At 35.7% G+C, this 16080-nt stretch overlaps 1 protein-coding gene across 3 annotated transcripts; it reads right to left on the bottom strand.

The window, feature by feature from the left end:
* Window positions 1-4640: 4640 nt before the first annotated feature.
* Window positions 4641-12117, bottom strand: LOC120419501 (vacuolar protein sorting-associated protein 35). Of its 3 annotated transcripts, none has more exons than XM_052710265.1 (7): window positions 11766-12117; window positions 11094-11183; window positions 9939-11035; window positions 5769-6435; window positions 5494-5708; window positions 5251-5434; window positions 4641-5189 (listed from the first exon to the last, which is right to left on the bottom strand). In XM_052710265.1, exons 1-7 carry the CDS (start codon window positions 11766-11768, stop codon window positions 5004-5006), a joined length of 2442 nt encoding a protein of 813 aa, XP_052566225.1. In that variant the 5' UTR covers window positions 11769-12117; the 3' UTR covers window positions 4641-5003. The 3 variants fall into 3 exon arrangements, with proteins under 3 accessions (XP_052566225.1, XP_039438133.1, XP_039438132.1); XM_039582199.2 differs by having other exon boundaries at window positions 9933-11035; window positions 11766-12116; XM_039582198.2 differs by lacking the exon at window positions 11766-12117 and adding an exon at window positions 11475-11670.
* Between the last annotated feature and the right edge of the window lie 3963 nt (window positions 12118-16080).

Genomic DNA, 16080 nt, shown 5'->3' with positions numbered 1-16080 from the left:
GTGGGGCGTTTTGTGGTTTTATTTTGTTTGCTCGAAAGAAAGTCAACTTTTCATTGTTTTGATTTTAGCGGATTGCAGACTGGATTTCGCCATGTAATGTGATGACTGTTTAAACAAATTCCACCTGAACCAGATTCTCACCCCACCATGACAGCCGCTACCGTTTCCACTTCGTAGATGCTCCACTTTTTAAAAGGATAAGGAAAAATCTCCACGGTATCCTCAAGTAAGTTTCGCCAACCTCCTGTGGCCGAATGGTTACGGGTTTCGCCTCATAAGCGGAAAGTCATGGGTTCTTCTCAGGGTGGCAGCCTTAGGTTTAAGTTCAGAGGTAGCAGCAACCGTATGAGTATAAAACGGTTGCTTCACGTGCTCTTCTAGCATAGGGGGATGGCGTCGCTATTTTTAGACCACGTTTTCCACTTTTTCTCATCGAAACCGACTACTTTATCGACTTCGTTTTGCTGGGCGAGATAGGACGCCGTCTATTTTTAGACGATGACTCAGCACTTTTCCACTCTTGCGCTTAAAAAAACCAGGTGGCAGCACGATGTAACGCCACGTCCCTATAGGGACTGTGTTATAGATCTGGAAATGCTTAATAACAGTAAAAATGGTTAACACGATACAATAGTCCTTGTAATCAGGATTCCGTGTCTTAATACTCAAACAGAAAAAAAAAGTTTCGCTTGGAGTTAAACGGTTTTGGGAAGGTAAGGGGTCTAGGATACGCTCTAAGCAAGGGTTGCGACCAATGGCATAGTGCGTTTAAGGGTTATAGTTATTTTAATTCTCAAGGCAGGCCATCGGATGCTGCTGTCGAGACAATTCCTGTTTAATTATGTTGGGTTGAAATTATAATTCTTAAGGCACCGTCATCTGTGGTGAATCGGGACTACAGTCTGAAAAGGGACAGCAGTGTTTAGAGCATTTAATGGTTTTAAATTTGGAACTGGATGTACACATTTTGTTGGTCTGAGTCTGTTCTAACCGAAACCAACCAGAAAAATCACAATATTGTGATCCTGTTAAAAGTGCTGTCCCATTTCGCCCCATGTGTCCCGATTCGCCCCAGTGGACGGCACCCCAAAGAGAGCCTTGGGTCGATTCGGCTCGATTTCTTGTGTAAGCTTGGTCGAAAAACATTAGTTATAGAAGTACTTCGTAGTTCAAATAAGTCAATTTTATGTAAACTTATCTTTGTTTGGGGGAAAAACAACCCAAAATTGAAACTTTTGTAAAATAAGTTTACTAGCCCTTTTGAAAGGTTAGTCTTGATTCTAAAATTATTTCTATCAAAAAGGGCAGACCAATTTTACAAAAGTTTCATTGTTTTACATTGAAAATCAAACTAATTGTTTCCAAGATATCGCGAGTAGAAAATTAGGCTTTATTAGATGACACTGAGAAAAACAAATTCTTGTTAAAATTTAAGAGGTTGTGCCGACGTTGGGGAGGGGGACCTTTTTCCAGGTATAGGTATTGATGAGGAATATTTAGAAAAAATAGGCACACCAAAAAAATTTGTGATTTTTAATTAACTTTTTCACAAAAACTCAATTTTCCAAAATCCGTATTAAAAAAAAGATTATATGTTTTAGGCGATAAAACCTCACATCTTTCAAGCCATTCAAAAGTATGGACCAACATTTTGCCGACAGGTTATGATTTTTTTTTAAATAGTGATTTTTGTAAAAAAAAATCTTGTGCTTAATTTTGTTTACCTGATTTTTTAACGTAAAATCTAATTTGCAATCGAAAACTACTTCAATTTTTTTTGATTAAGTGCACAGTTTTCAAAATATAGCCATTCAAAGCTATTTTTTCCGAAATATTCCGTTTTTTTGTTAATTCGATGCCAACATTTCAAAAAGCATCATGTACACACCATCCTTTTTGAGAAAAACGCACTTGAATGTTGAGCATCCATTTTCAATTCCCATTTTAATATAAAAGCAAAATAAGATGTTCTTATGATAACAAACGATGAAAAACCTTGCTTTCATTGATACTTGATCATCCAAATTCAATAAAACATTATTTCCGTCGTTTTATTTAAGAAAAACAAACATAACTTCTTTTGAAATCACCAACGTCTATGTCACCCTGCTGTCATTGAGGGGGACGCTTTGTTATGATTCGTTTTTCTTCGCCGAATGTACATGGCGCTTTTTTCATGTTGCTTTTTTTTCGTCACGAGGTTCATGTAGTCTTTTGTTTGACAGGTTGACAGGGCTATATAAACAGGGACTGCTGATGGCAGAGATTTTGTTTATGTTGCTTTATTTAAAATCATGATTAAACAGACTTTACTGAAGTAACTCATTTTTGGTGGAGAGGTAGCTTATTAGGAGTACTTTCAGAATATGCAATAACCCAGAAAGTGTCAAAATGTACATGATGCCTTTGAAATTTTACCGTCGAATTAAGCACAAGATTTAATATTTTCCAAAAATCACTTTTATTTAAAAAAAATCATAACGTCTCTATAACTCAATGGTTGCGGGTTTTGTCTCGAAAATCAAAAAAAACGTTTTTTGGAAAATTGAGTTTTTGTAAAAAAAAGTTAATCAAAAAATCGGCAAAAAATTTTCCGCGTACCTATTTTTTCTGAAATCAACAATACCTACAACTGAAATCAACAATACCAAAATCAACAATAGAGTTATCTAAGTCCGCTCTCACGCACACTAGCACCCCATTTGTTTTGCTGGACGGTACAAAATTTAACCTCAATCTTTTTTGTGTACGTACCGCAATACATACGCACGTAGATAACTCTATACCTACAAATTGATCAGAAAATTCATTCAATAGTTACAGATTTTCGAATACTGACGCACCATTTTTTGTATGGACAGCTGTCAACATTGTATGGAGACTTGTATGGTTGAACCAATGACACGAAATAGCTTTTTTGGTCATAGGGAAGGCCACCACAAAGTTTGAGCCAAATAAAATAATATAATTAAAATCCTTTTTCGGGTTCGGTTGAGAATTGCTCATATCTAGAGTTTTTTTTGATTAGGTCCTATAAACATATGAAAGACAATAGTTTATTGGTCCTTTTCAAAAAAAACTCTGGATATGTAAAACAAGATTTTTTTATCCTTGTATTTTTTTCTAAAAAGTCCTACAACTTTTTCGAATACACCAAATCGAACGAACTTACTCTACTACTAACTTTTAAAATTTTGAAATAAGAAATAAAGATTAACAAAGCAACAAAATTTCAATATCATAAAATTTTAAATTTCCCAGATTGAAAAAAATCTATCAAAAATAGAGTTTTTTTTATTTAAAAAGGTCCTATAAGCTATTGTCTTTCATATTTGTATAGGTCCTATAAAAAAAAACTCTAGAAAAAAATAAAAAAAAAATAAAATAAAAAAATCTGAAATAGATATATTGCGAAATGAGAAATTAACAAAATTACAAAATCGAAAATTAAAAAAAAAATCATTTCCAATCAGTGTTTTTATTTGAATTCAACAGTTCTGCTCCAGGATGTTACATTTGCAATTCAGAAATTTGGAGAACCTTTCAACTGAGATCAATACATATATCTATGTTCAAACTTTGCTTAAAAAAAAAAATGCGAAATTAAAAATGTAAAAAAATAAAATTATTAATTTACAAAAAAAAAGATCGCAATTCAGTCCAGACTCGATTATTCGAAGGCCTTGGCAAAATTTCACTTAGGATAATCGAATCACAAATTTTTTCGATGTCTTATTTTTTATTGTCGAGCTTAAGTATGACCCCTCATTTAGTTTAAAAATACTCTAAAGTAATTTAGAATTTCAAAATTCAAGATGGCGGCCAAAATGGCGGTGATAAAATATTTAAAAAAATCAATTTAATACGCAACAAACCATTAAAATTTGACTAAAATCGGGTCGCAGAACTCGAATTTGATGTTAAAAAAAGGAAATAAAAAAATAAGATTTTTTTTGTTAGTGATTCGATTATCCGAAGTCCTATACAAACCTTCGGATAATCGAGTCTGGACTGTATTCTAAATAAATATTTTTTTAAATGAAAATTTAAATTTTTAGCACTTTCTTTTTGTGCTTCCTGATGTTTTTGGGGACTGTTCTGCCGTTCTACGCATAATTGTCCCATGTCAGTTTTGGGCGATTTTGACTTTATGACATTTTTAAGTTTAGTTTGATGTGTACTTTAAGAAAAACACATAAAATCTGGTACTTTGTTCGGAAACTCATGAAAAACAACACCAAGTCTGTTTGTCCCATCGTTAAACTTCTACGCATAATTATCCCACCAAGTATTTTCTTACACGGAATCATTAGTTTTACTAAGTATTATGTCTTGTTTACCTTTTGTATAGCAAGAGAATCACAAAAAAGGGTGATCAACTGCTAACTGGGGCGATTAGGGACACATAGGGCGAATATAGACCCACGGGACAATTATGCGTAGAAACACAGAAAACGGTCGAAAAATTTCAATCGCGTTTTTCTCAGTTGCACTTTTTCGAACATGGGACAATTATGCGTAGAACGGCAGTGTTGAGCTACAAAACCTATGGAGCTATGTTTTTCCTATTTTATCTTATGTGTTGTAATTCTTGAAAACGGTTCATTTCTTTCAACGCAACGGAATAAAATCCAACAATATTTATGTGCATTATCATACGTTTACTTGTTCTCTTAAATGTCCATACAGTTGTTACTTACACAATTTCTCGTAATGTATATATAGTTTTTTTTGCTTTGTTTGATTTTTATAATAGATACTAAGTATTAATCTTCTAGAAGATTTAATCAATGCTCTCGCTGAATGCAGCTCCGTAACGGTTTCATTCTAGTCTCTAGTCAGATTAGCTCATCTTTCTATTTTTTCCCTTCGATTACATGCCATTTTCATCTGTATTTCTGTTAGTTTTGCTTCCTAAGTTCAAGGAATTGCGTGTTCGCTCTCTCTGTTAACTCTCTGCAATGTGTTACTTTTTTTTTATTTTTGTTGTTGCTTCTGCAATCTCAATTCAGCGTAATTCCGGCAAAGGAAACCTCCAGCCCGGCGGCAGCGGCGGCGCCAGCGCCCGCGTCGTTCGTCTCCATCCGACTCCGGATGTGGGCCAGCGTGTTCTGGTAGTGCATCTCGATCTGTTTGGTTTCCTCCGTCGGTTCCAGGTTCGGGAGCTCCTCGTTGATCTTGGCGATGAGCTATGGGGTAAATAATGGAAGATTTTTGATTTGTTAAGGGGAAATTGAGTTTGAAGCTTACCTGATTAAGCATGGACACCGTAATCTGGGCGTTCCCTCGCTCGTAGTAGAACAGATAGTGGTTGAGGAGTTCCACGTAGAGCTGAACCTGGACGCCCACGTCCAAACACTGGGACGCAATTTTGGCGGCCTTCTTGAGGCACTCGAGAGTTCGCTTTTCGTCGCGAAGCTCCTGGCCGTTTTGTCTAGCAAAGAATAACAATTAACTTAAGAAACAGCATCGCAAGACGACATGCCAACTCACTTTCCGCTCCAGAACAGACTGGCACAGGTGACGACGGCCCGGCACTGGTCTGGCTTCTTCAGCAGCTTGGACGCGGCCAGCGCACAGTTGGTGCGCAGCGGTTCCGCGTTCTCGTCGGAGAAGCAAGCCATCTGCTCCACCGTCGAAACGATCAGCGTGATGGCCGCAAACTGCGACTTGGAGTCGGAGATCTCGTCCTCGTAGAGGGAAAATGCCTGCAAAATTAACAATTAGTATTCTTATGACAAAAATTGATGAGTTCTTCCCCCCCTCACCTGTGTCATAAAGTCGTACGCCACCGTCTCGTGGTTCGTGTACGCAATCTGGCCGATGCAGAGCGCCCCCTGCAGGTACAACCTAAGCGCCAGCTCCGGCAGCTCCGACTTGGCCAGCACCGCGATAGTGCTGTGGCAAAACTGCAAAATCTTCTGGCACTTTTTGTCCCACATTTCGTCCTCCCCGGCGATCGCCTTGTACTTGTACGCCAGCTGGTACGCCGCAAACACCAACGGCGGCAACACGTACCGTATCCGCTGCTGTCCGCCCAACCCAAAGTGCTTCCGGGCCGCCGTCAGTATCTTGTACTGCGTGTCCGGATCGTCCGAGCGCAGCAGGTGCACGAACCGCCCCACAATGCCCTGCTCCTCGGCAAAGTCCTCCGGATCGATCTTCTCCGGCGGTTGATCCTCCTGGTCGGAAATCAGCGGCCCAATCATCCCCAGCACCGAGTCCACGTGCTCGGCCGTCGGAACGAGCGTCTCGTTCTCCAGAATGTTCATCACGATGTACAGCGAGAGCGCCTTGCGCGAGGTGTAGTCGAACTTTTCCAGCAGGGGGCCGAAGAACTTGAGCTGCAGGATCGTCAGCACGTTGTTGTAAAAGTCCACGCACAGACGCAGCAGCCGGGACAGTTCCTGGTTCACCGTCAGGGAATGTGAGATGCTGGGTGGGGGAAACGAGTAAATGTTTTAAAATTTGTACTTTCAAAGCAAACAAACAATTTTAAAAATTGGTAAATGTATTGGTAAGAGAGTAATTAAAATCCATTTATCGTATTTTAAAGAAACAACAATAAATTTAAAGACTTTAAATCATAAGTTTAAATTCTTTCTATTATTTTTACATTTAATTTTAATGTTTTGCATAGTTTGCATTTTTGGTATAACTAGGCCTTTGCAATATTTATTCATCAAACAGTATCACAAAATTTTATTAGAAGTTTTTGAAGGTTATTTAAAATTGATATTCAGAAAAGTGTTTTTTTTTTATATTAAAAATCTGACCGAAAAATGCCGGTTTAACTCTGTTTAACTCATCATGTATTTTTTTTAATATGTTAATTAATTCTAAAAGGCAATTTTTTTAATCAAGTCAATTTCGAATAAAAATATTTTCAAAATTTTCAAATCAACCCTAACATTTGATATGGTCGAAAATATGTGTTTGCGAGTTTTTTTTTTTAAGTTGAGGCATGATACGGTGGACGATATCAAAATTTAGCTTTAAAATATGGTAAAGAATTTATTTCCGACTTTTATCATAACTCATTTTTTTTAAATTGGCAACACTGCCAGCTGAATTTTGACAAATTTGTGCCATAAGCTGATGTTGGAGATAGGAAAAAACGCGGTAAAGAAATGCTGCGCATTCTTAAAACAAAAATCCGAAAAACATTAGTTTTAAAATTTTAAAATTCTGAAAACTAAAATTAGATTCTAAAATAGATAAAAAATTCTTGATATGATAAGACTGAGAGCAACACAGACGAGCTGTTTCAAACTGATTTAATTTTTTAAGATTTCAGATTTTTTTTTAATCGACTTTTAGATTTGAAGCATCATTATAATTTTTTTTATGTTGTAAACTTTTAGGTTTACGAACTTTTGAATTTTACATTTTTAGACTTATGAAGTCTTGAATTTTGTTTTTGTAAGTATTAAACTGCCGTTCTACGCATAATTGTCCCATGTTCAAAAAAGTGCAACTGAGTAAACCGCGATTGAAATTTTTCCACCGTTTTTTGCGCTTCTACGCATAATTGTCCCGTGGGTCCCTATTCACCCTATAAGTCCATAATCATCCCAGTTATCATTTTATCTCTCTTATTAGTAATCCTCTTGCTAACCAACAGGTAAACAAGACTCAATAGTTCTCAAAACTAATGTTTTCTTGACAGAAAATACTTGGTGGGACAATTATGCGTAGAAGTACAACAATGGGACAAACTGACTTGGTGTTGTTTTTAATGAGTTTCCGAACAAAGTACTAGATTTTATGTGTTTTTCTTAAAGTATACGTCAAACTAAACTTAAAAATGTCAAAAAGTCAAAATCGTCCAAAAGTGACATGGGACAATTATGCGTAGAACGGTAGTAAAACCTTCAAAAATTCTGAAATTCTGAGATTCTAAAATTCTAAAATTCGACAATTCTAAAACTAAAAAATTCAAAACTTCAAAAATTCAAACATTGAAATCTTAAAATCATAAAATTTAAAATTTCTCGAATTCTAAAATTTCAAATTTTTAAAATTCAAAAATTCTAAATCTTAAAATTGGAAAACTCTAAAATTCTAAATTTCTAAAATTCAAGCATTCAAAAATTCTAAAATTTTAATACTTAAACTCAATAATTCAAAATTTCGAAAAAATTGAACCTTGATTCTATAATTTTAAAAATCTCGAATTTAAAATTTTAAAATTCTTAAACTCAAAAAATCTAAAATTCAAAAATTTCAATTCTAAAATTCAACAATTCTAAAATTCTACAATTCTAAAATTCTACAATTCTAAAATTCTACAATTCTAAGATTCAAAAATTGTATACTTCAAAAATTTGAAAATTCTACAATTCTAAAATTCTAAGATTCAGAAATTCTAAACTTCAAAATTATAGAATTCAAAAAATAAAGATTTTAACATTCTAAAATATTAAATGTTAAAATAAAAAAAAAATTAAGAAATCAAAAAGATCTAAAATTAAAAAAAAATTAAAACTAAAAAAATAAAATTCAAAAATTTAAAAATCATGTGATTCTAAAATTTTAAAATTCAACTCTATAATGCTAAAAATTTTAAAATTCTACAATTCTAAAATAATAAAATTGAAAAAAAAATTAACATTCATTTCTCGGTGACCAAAACAATATGAGAAAATTTAAAATTATAAAAATTAAAAAAATCAGGATTTGAAAAAAAAAACAAAAATCAAATTAAAAAACAAAATCCAAAATTTTCAAATTCTAAAATCCTACAATTCTGAAATTCTACAAATCTAAAATTCTACAATTTCAAAATTATAAAATAAAAAAAAATAAAGATTAACATTTTAACATTCTAAACTTTAAAAATTCGAGAAATTCAAAAAATTAGAAGAGAAATTAAAAATTCAAAAAATCTAAATTTAAAAATTTGCAAAGAATCAAAAACGACCAAAAAAAAAAGTTATACATTTTTGAATGGCACCTATTTTGCCACCATCTCAAATTTCAAACGATCAGGCATTTTCAGAGTCATATGTATGGCTAGAAAACGCAAATTTTGAGAATGTTGTTCGCGTACGAGCTGATTTTTAAATCTTTAAAATTTTAGATAAAAAAAATTGAGATTTTTTTAAATTTGTAAATGTTTTTTTTTCGAATTTTATATTTGGAGCGTTATTTAATGTTTTAATTTTTGACGTGCTTTAAAAATTTTGAACTCTAAAATTTTAAATTTGTAGGCTTTTGAACTTTTTACATTTTTTTTTGTATTTGAACGTTTGGTTTTTGCTCAAATTTTTATTTTTGAAATTTTAATGTTTTTTTTTTTAAATTTGAAAGTTTCAGTTTTTTTTGAGTTGTGATTTTTAGATTTTTAATTTCCCAATTTTTGTAAAAATCTCGGGTGAGTTTTCAAAAAGCCGTAAGAGCCAACGTGACCTCTGACACTAATTTCCGTTTTTTCTCGAAAATGAAACAAAATTTCATTTATTTAAAGTTTGGGGCACTTGAAGGACGTGTAGATGAACAATCTCGAGTATTTTTGATATTGGTTTTTCGTAAGTAGGTCGAATACCGATGCAAAAAGGACTTTATTTACCAATGGCTCTTACGGCTTTTTGAAAACTATTCCGAGAAATATTTTCTGTTTTTAATATATTAGTTTGAAAATATTTGATTTTTAAAAGTTTTTTTTTGTTTCCTAATTTCTAAATTTCTGTGTTTTAAAATGTTTCTGCCATTTCCGCACATTTTATGATAATTGTTAGCTTTTCCCTTTGGAATCCTTAATATAGAGCAAGATTTAAGATTCTTCGTTTTGAGAATCGGCAATTCAGAATTTTCAATGTTATTGTATCGAGTACAAAATTATAGATAAGTTTGTAATTTTCAATCGCATTCAAATGAGCAAACCCCAAAACTTTCCAAAACCAAAAGAAAACAAACTAAACACCAGTTACCAATACTTGGTCATGTTCAGCCGGTCCAGAATCTGCGCCGTCGTCTCCAGCACCTTGTCCACGTAATCCACCCGATCGTGGTACACCTTCTGCGCTAGGCTAACCAGCGCAACCTGCAGCGAAACGGTGTCCTCCAGCGGCATGTCCGTTCGCAGCTGCACAATGTACGCGATCTGGGTGCTGAACACTTCAAACAGCTGCACTTCGGCCGGGATGGCCGAGATGATTTCCGTGCCGGACGTGGTTTGGGTGACCTTTCCGTTGCGCTGGTTGTACAGGGCCAGGCGGTCGATGAGGGAGATGATGATGTTCTTGACGTTGACACCGGACTGGAGCTGGGCGCACGATTTGAGGAACGGGTCTAGAGTTAGCAGGTGGAACTCGTCCGGGAACACTTGGATGATGCACTCCATCAGGTATTCCTGGGCGATGGCGTCGCGGCAGCTGACGACCTGTTCGAGGATTCCGGGGAGGATGAGGCGCTGGTAGACTTCCAAGCTGGCGGATTCGAGCTGGGACAGGCGAACCAGGTTGGTTCCCACGAGGATCTTCAGCTCTTCACGTTCTTTCTCGCGCCGGGAGCGTTCGCTGGAGTGTCCCTGGTGCTGGATGCGAACCCACAGTTTGTTCATCTCGGCGAAGTTGGTCAGAACGAAGTCGATCGCATCGATGACGGTGCCCTCGTTCTCGTCTGTGTTGCTCAACGCGTCCGGCAGGATGTTGCGCGTGCATTGGAGCAGATAGTTACGGAGGAACAGGCCTCGCAGCGGGTGCTGAACTCCGCGGCACATCTCAACGAGATCCTTGAGGATGCTGCGCTTGAGGCTCGAGTTGGTCTTGATGTAAACCAGCCCGACCGTAATCAGCAGGTACAGGCGAGGGACGATATTGCCCGCGTATTGGACGTGCTCGTACAGATCCGGCACTTTGCGACCCTTCTGGAACTCGTCCAGCAGATAGTGCTCAAAGTGGCGCAACTCGTCCGTGATGGCCATGTACAGCTCGTAGTAGGATTTCGGCGAGAGCAGCGAAGTTCGCAACTCGCCGAGCATTGTCGAGGCGCAACGCATCGCCTCCATGAGGCGGTTCTTGTCCAGGAAGCGCTGTAATGAAGTTGTTGTTTAATAATTTTAGTCAATCACTCTTAGATCGATCGATTACCTGCATCTGGAAGGCCTGAGCGCGCACCACCGTGATGGCATCGCTCAGCAGCTTGTCCTGCTCGTCCAACGAGTTGATTGGCGTTTGGGGCTGCGAAGGGAAGGGAGAGTAGGTAAACGCGGAATCTAGTATTTGCTTCAAAAGTTGAAACTAAAATATCTCAAATGATTTAAATGACAAACAGATTGATTTGTTCTTGAGAAATCTCAAATAGCCTTCCCCTATTAATTGAGAGTGATAAACACACATTCTTCCAGTGTTTTTCCTCCCCTTGGTCTTCGTAACACCTCTGTCTGATAGCAGCGCTCAACTCAACACATTCTCATATCTCCAAACCCGCACGACTTGCGAACAATCCTCACGATCGTAACGATCCCGTACCTGCTCCCCCTGCTGTCCGACGACCGCCCTCCGGTACAGCCCGGAACTGTCGTAGTTGGACGGATTCCAGAAGTACATCTTGCCACAAACTTTCACCGGAGTAGATTCCGCACACGACACCCAACCGCGACACTTTCACCCTCGCACACAGACACAGACACGCGTGCAAGTGGCCACCACCGACGGGAAACCCTCGCACACCACTGACTGACCACAAAAGGGAGGAGTACAGCAAATGAAAAAAAGTAGTCCCGATAGATAACGCAGAAATTGTAGATTGCACCAACTTACCATGGTTTATTTGGTATTACCGCTCCCGTTGTGTTTACACACTCTGGACAAGCTTTAAATCCCGGGTTTTACTCCCTAAAAAATGTTCCTCCGGAACCACCAAACTGATGACAGAAGCAATTAGTGCAAAATTGCCGTGTGATAATAATCCAAGTGGGCGATGGTTCTTCCTCGCACAACAATCCTTCTACTTCTTCCGGTGGAATTCACGCGCAACCCGATGGTCGTCGATTCCCGTTGGCTGCAACCCGCGGCGCGATCACTTTCGGCGTCGAATTAGGCTCCGGCGGGTTAGATTTGGTTGAGAATTTCGGGTTTCTTTCGCAAAGTGACGACTTTTTTTTCCCGTCCGATTTGTCGAGAATGACAGATGCATCGGAACGCGGTTTGTTTGTGTTGGTGGGCATGTGTCATCGGGCTGCAACCTGTGGTGAGGGGGTCGAGGATGGGGTTTCTGAAGGGAATTATGTAATAATATTTTAAAGCGTTCATTACATCACTCAGAAAAAAGTACTGGCAAAATCCATAAGAACGTCTTATGACCTTTCGACATCAGGATTTTATTCGGATGTCATAAGATTTTCTTATGGCTGGGAGGGGAAATTTTGCAAAGCCGTCAATTAAGATTTCCATTGAGTTATCTTATGACATTCATAGATGGAATTGTGTATAGAATATATGGCAATGCTCATGGAGATTATATTAATAAACATTGTTATTTTTTTTAATTTTTAATTGAATGAAAACAAAAATTTATTTAAATTTTAAACGTATTTATTTTTAAATTATCGTAATATTACCAAAACTTCATTTCCTTCCGCTGCTCGTCGTCCCGTTGGTTTCCGCAGCCTCCGATTTAATCGTCTTTTGCTGGTGATTCGGCATGTTCTGCCGGATGGCCACCCCCTTCGGCATGACCGCGTCAATCAAACTTAAACCTTCGACCGCTGCTCGGAACTGTCCTCACCGATGCTATTCTCCGGATCCTTATGGAGGATGCTGAGGAGGGCCGCCGGCGGAACCAACGGCCATTGATATTACCTAAAATACCACAACAAAATATTCAACTTCCAGGGTTGTTACGGGAGAGTCGAAAAAAAATCCGCGCCAAATCCGCGCCGACCTCAAACCCGAAACCGCGCCAAATCCGCGCCATATAAAAAATATCGCGACCAACATTTAATAATTGACAAAGAATTTGATTAAAAAAAACAAACTCGTTTTATGTTTAAAGACTCCAAAAGAATGAAAGCAACAAATCCATTTTAAAAAAAAACCTCAAGAGTCGGTCAAGGAAGGGTCATGAAAAAATCTACAAAAATACAATATTTAAAAACCTGAAAAAAATTACTTAAAACTATAAGCTCAAAAATAAATCAAAATCTAAAATATTAATATGATAAAATTTTAAATTTTGAAGGTCTAAAAAGTCAAAATCTACGAATTTTTATACAGTTTGTATTCCAATTTTCTCGCTAAAATTTAACTCCGAAAGAAATTTCATTTCCGATATTTTAAATATTTTCTTATCATAATTTCAAAATCTCTAACATAAAATATGACTTCAAAAATTGTGGCATTCAAGAATTTAAGAATTTAAAAAGTTAAGAATTTAAAAAGTTAAGAATTTAAGAATTTAAGAATTTAAGAATTTAAGAATTTAAGAATTTAAGAATTTAAGAATTTAAGAATTTAAGAATTTAAGAATTTAAGAATTTAAGAATTTAAGAATTTAAGAATTTAAGAATTTAAGAATTTAAGAATTTAAGAATTTAAGAATTTAAGAATTTAAGAATTTAAGAATTTAAGAATTTAAGAATTTAAGAATTTAAGAATTTAAGAATTTAAGAATTTAAGAATTTAAGAATTTAAGAATTTAAGAATTTAAGAATTTAAGAATTTAAGAATTTAAGAATTTAAGAATTTAAGAATTTAAGAATTTAAGAATTTAAGAATTTAAGAATTTAAGAATTTAAGAATTTAAGAATTTAAGAATTTAAGAATTTAAGAATTTAAGAATTTAAGAATTTAAGAATTTAAGAATTTAAGAATTTAAGAATTTAAGAATTTAAGAATTTAAGAATTTAAGAATTTAAGAATTTAAGAATTTAAGAATTTAAGAATTTAAGAATTTAAGAATTTAAGAATTTAAGAATTTAAGAATTTAAGAATTTAAGAATTTAAGAATTTAAGAATTTAAGAATTTAAGAACTTAAGAATTTAAGAATTTAAGATTTTTTTTGGATAAAAAAAACTATTAAAACAAAAAAAATCGAATTTTTGAATTTCTGAAGCTTTGAATTTTGAATGTTTTGATCTTTTAATTTTCGCCAAGGATATTTAAATTTAGAAAAAAAATATTTCTACGGATTAAATCCCGTCTAAAAGTGGAAAGTGGAGGCCAGCTTCTGATACGTCCAATCAAGCTCATATTTGGCGCCCACCAGAACAAACCCCAATAATCGTTTTTGTTACACATTCTAATGTCTGTATCTTCGGGAAAAGTTTGTTATATTTAATTTACAACATTGGAAAATTCAATAAATCCAGTATAAAATAAAAAAATAAATAAGGTTAAAAATCATTACTCAAATCAAAAGAAATTAATTATTTAGAGCCGGAGATGTGAAGAAATGACAAGAAACATATAAAAAATAATTTCTACATAATCTTCATCTTTATTTTTCGACGGTACTAAGAAAATACAAACTAACATTTTCAGAAGAAAATTCTTGCACTCAAAGGAAAAAAACAAATTCTGGTAATTCCTGATAATATTTTTCTTAATAACTTGAAAGTAATTCTATCTCTCTCAATTAATTTATTTATCAAAATTGCCATCCGCGCGAAATCCGCGCCTGAGCAAAATTAGCCAGCAAATCCGCGCCAGATCCGCGCTATCCGCGCGAAACGCGCCATCCGCGCGATCCGCGCCGTCCGTAACAACCCTGAACTTCGAACTAAAACCCACGAAACACCCGCCACAGAACTTACCTGTGTCTTGGAGGTCGCGGTAAAACTCATAGCGGCGGCGGCAGCTTTGTGAAGTAGTTACCGGAACGAACTACGGGGCGATTTGGAGTAGCGAGCGTTTAAAATTGTCTGATCGATCCGTCCTTTCGCCATCTTGAAATGTCAAAAAATTTCACACTAGCATCATACGCGAAAACCATTGAAAAATTACAGATGAATTCCATAAGAATTTCTTATGAAGTCCATAGTCCATCAACAGTGGACCAAATACATAAGTAAAGTTTAGTTATAACCATATGAATTTATAGTGACGGTCATAAGATTGTCTATGAAAATCGCGAGAGGCTAGTGGATACTCAAATCAGGCAGCACATAAGATGTAGACTTATGAAAATCTTACATTCTTTTTCCTCAGTGATCTGTCTTAAATCAAACAACACTGTTTTTAAGAAATCTGCAAATTAATTTTCCAAATTCTGATAAAAATATTAGAATTTTTTTAGCAAAATAGCAAATATAAAATCAGTTATTTTAAATATTATTTTACAATTGGGTACTAAAGCCCTATGTCAATTTGTATGTACAACGGTAAAAAACACGATAAAAAATCATTTCTGATACCTTTTTTTCATTTTAATGCAAAAAAATAATGACAAGACAACATTTTTTCGATGGATCAACTATGGTCCCCTTGGAACGAGCTGTCAAGTAGGAGCTTTTCTGTCAAGAAGGACCGCGAGGTTAATTTTTCAAAATTGATTTAAAAATACATTTAAAACTCTATGTGGTCGTACAAAGGGTCATTGTACTCAGAAAAATAAGCTTTATCGCTGTAAACAATAATATCAGCAATCAAAGCTTCATTTTAGGACCCAATTATACTGCACATTAAAAATTCATTCTGTGAACCCCTCGGCTTCTGCTCTCCGAAATGCCTTATCGGCCAAAGTGATGTACGCGGGGTGGTTCGTGTTTAAAAACAAATATGATTTTTTTTTGGATTTTGCCAGAAAGAATTTTTAGAGTTTTTCCCTTCCTCACCTTACTGAGGAAAGGCTATACAATCACTCGAAAAATGAACTTCTTAATTCGACCTCGTAGACCCACCTTCACGTATACCTATCGACTCAGAATCATGTTCTGAGCAAATGTCTGTGTGGATGTGTGTAGGTGGGTGGACAAAAAAATTGTCACTCGATTATCTCCGGACTGGATGAACGGATTTTGACCGTATTATTCTCATTCAATCCGTCTCGGGGTACCATAGGTCTCTATTTAAAATCAGCAAGTTAAGTTAAGTACTTCAAAAGTTATGCTAAAAAACGATTTTGGCGTATGTCCG

The sequence above is a fragment of the Culex pipiens genome, chromosome 3 (genome assembly GCF_016801865.2).
Source record: "Culex pipiens pallens isolate TS chromosome 3, TS_CPP_V2, whole genome shotgun sequence".
Taxonomy (NCBI): domain Eukaryota; kingdom Metazoa; phylum Arthropoda; class Insecta; order Diptera; family Culicidae; genus Culex; species Culex pipiens.
The sequence above is the reverse complement of the archived record's forward strand: the minus strand, read 5'-3'. Positions and strand labels throughout refer to the sequence as shown.

Excerpts from the sequence above, each read along its gene's own strand:
- LOC120419501 (XM_039582198.2), bottom strand. The coding sequence starts at position 11,552 with ATGTACTTCTGGAATCCGTCCAACTACGACAGTTCCGGGCTGTACCGG. Across the intron at positions 6,436-9,938 it reads GACCGGCTGAACATGACCAA|CATCTCACATTCCCTGACGG; the intron begins GTATTGGTAACT and ends TCCCCCACCCAG. Across the intron at positions 5,190-5,250 it reads CGGTGTCCATGCTTAATCAG|CTCATCGCCAAGATCAACGA; the intron begins GTAAGCTTCAAA and ends TTTACCCCATAG.